Raw genomic sequence first — 6,598 nt, forward strand, 5'->3', positions numbered from 1 at the left:
TTCACAATTATCCGAACTTAGAATAGAAATGTCGACGAGAGAATACTCGACCCTCAGGTTTGAACGGACCAAGTTATGAGGTCATGTTTTTGTAAAACCTTCATTTCAATATCAATAACGAACACCCTGGCCATTGTATATTGTGTCAAGTAGATTAAAAATAAGAACTACTTCTTATTCTCTTCTTTCATCTGCTGTGTCATGTCTTATGTGTATCTAAGATTTTATCTAAAACAAATAAACTAACGTACTCACTGCTGTGGCGACATCTCTACGCCACTCGCCACAACATCAAATCAAACAACAACTGTCAAACATCGCGAAGAAATTGACGCGCTCAACCAATAGCAACGAATAATCTAAATCGCGATTTCACGGATTGGAGCATAAATACAACCTCCGACACAACATCGTCGGAGCCGCGGTTCCCCAGGCGTCACACCTAGCCTGGCGGAAGATCTTCCCTTTGGTGGCGGTCGAGCCGAATCATCGCTCCCGCTACACTACACTCTCTGTTTTCACTTATTCTAACAGTTCTCACTGTGGGCGAAATTGAAGCAATTTTCGTTTTGTCTCACAGAGAGCACAGAGCAGGAAAGCAGCAGGTTCCCCGCGGCCGCAGCGCTGGCGGGGCTTGCAGCAGTCATCACTGCTACTGGTGCCATCATTGTGCTTGTTTTGAGAAGGTACGTACACACTAACCTCATGTTTTTATTCCTATAGAGGTTGATATGTAAAGATTTGGATGCCCATTGTGCCGCGTGGTTCCCTGCACCGATTAAAAAAAGGATAGGATCCCAAGCTTATAAGCTTATGCCTTAGTCACATTTTACGACATCCATGGGAATTATACGGAGTGGCCGTATCATTCCCATGGATGCCGTAAAAGGTGACTAAGGCATAGGCTTATAAGCTTGGGATTCTTCTTTCAGGCGATGGGCTAGCAAACTGTCACTATTTGAATCCCAATTCTATCATTAAACTAAACAGCTGAACGTGGCCTTTCAGTCTTTGCAAGACTATTGCCTCTGTCTACCCCGCAAGGGATATAGACGTAACCATATGTATGTATGTATGAATTCTTCTTCTTATTGTCATCATGGTAAATTAATCATCAAAAGACTGAAAGGCCACGTTCAGCTGTTTAATCTGAACGTGGCCTTTCAGTCTTTTTAAGACAGTGGCTTCTGTCTACCCCGCAAGGGATATAGACGTGATTATATGTATGTATATTGGATACCCATCGTCCAATTAAGCCTAAATTAAAAGTCGCCTATCAATCTTTTCAAGACTGTTGGCTCTGTCTACCCTGCAAGAGATATAGACGTGATGATATATGTATATGTGTGTATGTTGGATACATACATATATATATATATATTTATGTATGTTTGTTGATCCAATTTATTTCTCAGGCGTAACGAGACATCCACTACCACCAAAAGACCATCGCAGAGCGTGGTCCAAGTGGACGCGCAGGGGCGGAGGTACCTCATAGCATATCCCGCGCCTGCCGACAAGATGGAGACGAAACCTGACATTCTCAATCCTAAGCCTGGTAAGATACCATCAGGATTGCATCAAAATTATTGATTATCTCCACAAAAACTTAATGCCTTCCAGAGAAACTTGCCAATCTCCTGTTTGATTTCCTTCCACCCAAAGGTTGGCTGGAAGAGATTGCTTTAGCGATAAGTCCGCCTTTGTACCATCTATATCTACTTTGTGTTGTTTTGTATGTTTTACTCTTATGGTGCAATAAAGAGTTTTATCTATCTATCTATCTATTATCTCAATAGGTACGTCCTTGTGCCGTGTGGTTTCCGGCACCAATACAAAAAAGAAAAGGAACATTCCATCTCTTTCCCATGGATGCCGTAAAAGGCGAATAAGTGATAGGCTTACAAACTTGAGATACTTTGTTAGGCGATGGGCTAGCAACCTGTCACTATTTGAATCTCAATTCTATCATTAAGCCAAATAGCTGAACGTGGCCATTCAGTCTTTTCAAGCCTGTTAGCTCTGTCTACCCCGCAAGGGATATAGACGTGACCATATGTATGTATGTGTAGGTACGTCCTAACATTCTCTCTCTCATCTTTCCGTTTTACTAATTGCCTGCCACTATGCTTCGGGGCCTGGATTCGCTGTGTCCTGTCCTGGTGATTAATCTTTATTGTGAGGTCTACCTTAGTCTAGCCACTGTGGCGCTGCGATAGTACGCTTGTCTGTGACCGTTGTCACTTGTCTTGTCTTGTTCAAATCCCAGCCAGGGCATGATAAATAAATAAAATAAATATATACGGGACAAATTACACAAATTGAGTTAGCCTCGAAGTAAGTTCGAGACTTGTTTTACGAGATACTAACTCAACGATACTATATTTTATAATAAATACTTATATAGATAAATATCCAAGACCCAGGCCAATCAGAAAAAGTTCTTTTCTCATCATACCCTGGCCGGGATTCGAACCCGGGACCTCCAGTGTTGCAGGGAAGCGTACCTATTACCGCTGCGCCATAGAGGCCGATAAGAAACGGACTTTCTCAAATTGACCTGGGTCTTGGATGTTTATCTATATCAGTATTTACTATAAAATATAGTATCGTTGAGTTATTATCTCGTAACACAATCTCGAACTTACTTCGAGACTAACTCAATCTGTGTAATTTGTCCCGTATATATTTATTTATCAAGATCCAAAGGTCCAGTTGGAACTCTCAGAGCGAATCACTATCGAAAGTAAATCCACAAAAAGGCGATGCTGTAATCTCCTTTATCGTACTAGAGACTACGGAAATGTTCTATCTATAGTGGAAGGAACTTCACAAAGATATGTTTATACACTGTCACCATCCTCAAGGTCTTCAGGTCACTTGGCAAAATCCAAAAACTTGGAACTGTCCATTCTTCCTCCAGGCATTAGTCCCCGTAACATCATCATCTGTCTGGCAAGAAATCTTGACAGCGAACACGACCACAATCTTGAAAGAAAGAAAGAAAGAAAGAAAAATAGTGGACAAATAGTTTGAACTGGGTATTTCGTGTCACTATTCTGTAAGGTCTACTTATTCTAGAAAACTAAATATATTTCTTTTTGTCCAGACAACGAACCCCCCCGAGTGGTGTTGGAGTCCAGCGACAATAAGACCTACACCATCAGGGAGGCTGGTAAAGATGGGAAGTCATCATATAGCGCACCCACTACTGATGAAGAAATGGTAAGTATGGATCCACTATATATGTCTTGTTGGAATTCTTCTTGTGCCGTGTGGTTCCCGGCACCAATACAAAAAAGAATAGGACCACTCCATCTCTTTCCCATGGATGTCGTAAAAGGTGACTAAGGGATAGGCTTACCAACTTGGGATTTTTTTTAGGCGATGGGCTAGCAACCTGTACCATTTGAATCTCAATTCTATCATTTAGCCAAATAGCTGAACGTGGCCATTCAGTCTTTGCAAGACTGTTAGCTCTGTCTACACCGCTAGGAATATAGACGTGACCATATGTAGGTATGTATGTATGAATTCTTCTTCTTATTGTCATCATGGTAAATTAATCATGGTAATTACAATACAATGGATTTGCTAGATTGAAATGTGTAGATCCATTGATCTACGGCCGGCTTTTGTAGCGCAGCGTTAATCCGCTTGTCTGTGACACTGGAACTCCCAGGTTCGAATCCCGGCCAGGGCATGATGAGAAACGAACTTTATCTGATTTGCAGCTGTGTCTTGGATGTTTATCATTAATAAGATATAATAATAATAATAAATACGGAACTAATTACGCAGATCGGGTTAGCCTCGAAGTTAGTTCGAAACTCGTGTTACGAGATACTAACTCAACTACACTATATTTTATAATAAATACTTATATATTATCGTTTAGCCAAATAGCTGAACGTGGCCATTCAGTCTTTTCAAGACTGTTGGCTCTGTCTACCCCGCAAGGGATATAGACGTGACCATATGTAAGTATGTATGTAATACTTATATAGATAAGCGTCGGTGGTCGAATCGGTAAGGCGTCCGGTTTGAATGTGTGCTACGCATAAAGGCACAGGTTCGAATCCCACTTGGGCCATGTACCAATGACTATTTCCGAAGTTATGAACATCAGTTTGAAAAAATACTAAGTACATAGGTACATACATACATAGCATCACGTCTCTAACCCTTGCGGGATAGACAGAGCCAACAGTCTTTTCAAGACTGATAGGCCACGTTCAGCTGTTTGGCTTAATGTTAGAATTGGGATCCAAATAGTGACAGGTTGCTAGCCCATCGCCTAAAAGAAGAATCCCAAGTTGAAAAGCCTATCCCTTAGTCGACATCTATGGGAACGGGATGGAGTGGTCCTAATCTTTTTTTTATTGGTCCCAAGAACCACAAGGCAACCACTTAGTAAATATAAATAAGTATTCCAGTTTGATCTATCAAACTGCATATTTATAATTTACCGATCCAGACCTTTGGGAATACCCAGTGGAGATCTGATATTTATAGATAGAATCAGTAATAGCATGTTAACTGGTTTATCTAACTATCGGAATAGTTCACAAACTGTCTGGTATATTTAGAACTAACAATTACCCGCGTCTATGACCGCGTGGTTTCTTTTTCGTAATACATCGCTTATCTCAGGGTCTACTCTATATCTGTACCGAATTTCATCAAAATCGGTTGAGTGCTTTAGACGTGAAAGCGTAACAGACAGATTGACAGAGTACATATCACACCTCTTTACCGGAGGGGTAGGCAGAGACTACCTCTTTCCACTTGCCACGATCTCTCATGATAGACAGAGTAACTTTCGCATTTATAAATAGTAGGAATAGTAGGAACGGGAGGTCAATACAAAAGAATATTATTAAAATGGTTGTCCCAGATATAAAAAATACCCGTGAATGGTCACTATAGAAATGCACCCAGGAATAGTCACTAAAGAAGATCTTCCGCCAAGCTAGGTTTTGTGCCTGGGGAACCGCGGCTCCGACGATGTTGTGTCGGAGGTTGTATATATGCTCCAATCCGTGAAAACTTTGCTTGCGCGATTCAGACTCTTCACTGTTATTGGCTGATACCGTCGCGTAATTGGTTGTTGTGACTTGTGACGTAGAGATTTCGCCATAACATATTCTCACTATGTTTTATATCAGCGTCTCCTGCTAAGATTATTTTACAATTTGCGATGGTAAGACGGGAGTCGCTTTAGTTAAACCAGCTGTGCCTGCGACTTCGTCCGCCTGGAATAGTTATTTTGGGCATCATTGAAGCCCTCAAGAATTAATAATTTTTCCTTCCATTTCCATTATTTCTTCGCTTATAATAGTTGCAGCGAGCCTTCCTCGATAAATAAGGTCTATTTAACACAAAAAGATTTTTTTAATTTGAACCAGTAGTTCCTGAGGTTAGCGCGTTCAAACTAACAAACAAACTGTTAAGCTTTATAATATTAGTATAGATTAATATGCGCCTTTTCCCACAGTCGCCTTTTACGTTTTCAATGGGAAAGAGATGAAGTGATCCTATTCTAAAGTGTCGAGAACCATACGGTACTAACAATACTTTATTATTATGCACCTCAATAGTACACATACATATAGTCACGTTTATATCCCTTGTGGGGTAGACATAGCCAACAGACTTATAAATACTGATAGGCCACGTTCAGCTGTTTAGCTTGATGATAGAATTGAGATTCAAATAGTGACAGGTCGCTAGCCCATCGCCTAAATAAGAATCACAAGTTTATAACACTATCCGTTAGTCCTTCAATAATATATAAATAAATATACGAGTATACAGGTCAAATTACACAGATTGAGTTAGCCTCGAAGTGAGTTCGAGACTTGTGTTACGAGATAATAACTCAACGATACTATATTTTATAATAAATACTTATATAGATAAACATCCAAGACCCAGGCCAGAAAGAGTTCTTTTCTTATCAGGGCGTGATGAGAAAAGAACTCTTTCTGGCCTGGGCCGGGATTCGAACCCGGGACCTCCGGTGTCACAGACAAGCGTATTACCGCTGCGCCACAGAAGCCTTCCTACGTATACGTTAATATTCAACTTAAAAAACAAAGAAAAACCACGCTTAGACTTTCCAATCATAATTGGCGTAAAATTTTCCTCGCCCCTGATTTATACATTTCAATCTAGCAAACAAACAAATCGGTATTGTAATTACCAAAATGGAAATTTAATCAAATCACTGTTAAATAATTACAATTTCTATTTCAGATGCCGCAAAGATAGCAAAGAGACGACTTGGACGCTGTAAATACAATATTAATGTAAATTCTCAAATGCCAAAGATGTATCTATATTTAAGAATAAAGGTACGCGCACACTACGCACGGGTCGCACCGCGGCGCAAAACTGTAGTATGGACTTTTAAATAAATTAATGTGTAACGATTTCATTTCAAAAAATAATAAAATTTTATTTTGTAAGTAGGGATTTAAATGTGTTAAATACGTCGGAGAGATTGGCCTAACAAACTTATTTTATATATTTTCATTCATTCATTTATTCATAAATTCATGTATAAATCTAAACCTTAGTCGCCTTTTACGACATC

At 39.9% G+C, this 6,598-nt stretch overlaps 1 protein-coding gene across 1 annotated transcript in view; it reads left to right on the top strand.

Moving 5' to 3' along the window:
• LOC106138444 (hemicentin-2) overlaps positions 1–6,384 on the top strand; it is a 124,912-nt gene extending 118,528 nt beyond the window's left edge. The window contains exons 16-19 of the mRNA XM_060949984.1: positions 581–686; positions 1,416–1,558; positions 3,110–3,225; positions 6,259–6,384. Coding sequence (XP_060805967.1) covers positions 581–686; positions 1,416–1,558; positions 3,110–3,225; positions 6,259–6,273 — 380 coding nt within the window. The 3' untranslated portion in view covers positions 6,274–6,384. The remainder of the gene's footprint in view (positions 1–580; positions 687–1,415; positions 1,559–3,109; positions 3,226–6,258) is intronic.
• The last annotated feature ends 214 nt before the right edge of the window (positions 6,385–6,598 follow it).

Source organism: Amyelois transitella, chromosome 20 (genome assembly GCF_032362555.1).
Source record: "Amyelois transitella isolate CPQ chromosome 20, ilAmyTran1.1, whole genome shotgun sequence".
Lineage (NCBI taxonomy): Eukaryota > Metazoa > Arthropoda > Insecta > Lepidoptera > Pyralidae > Amyelois > Amyelois transitella.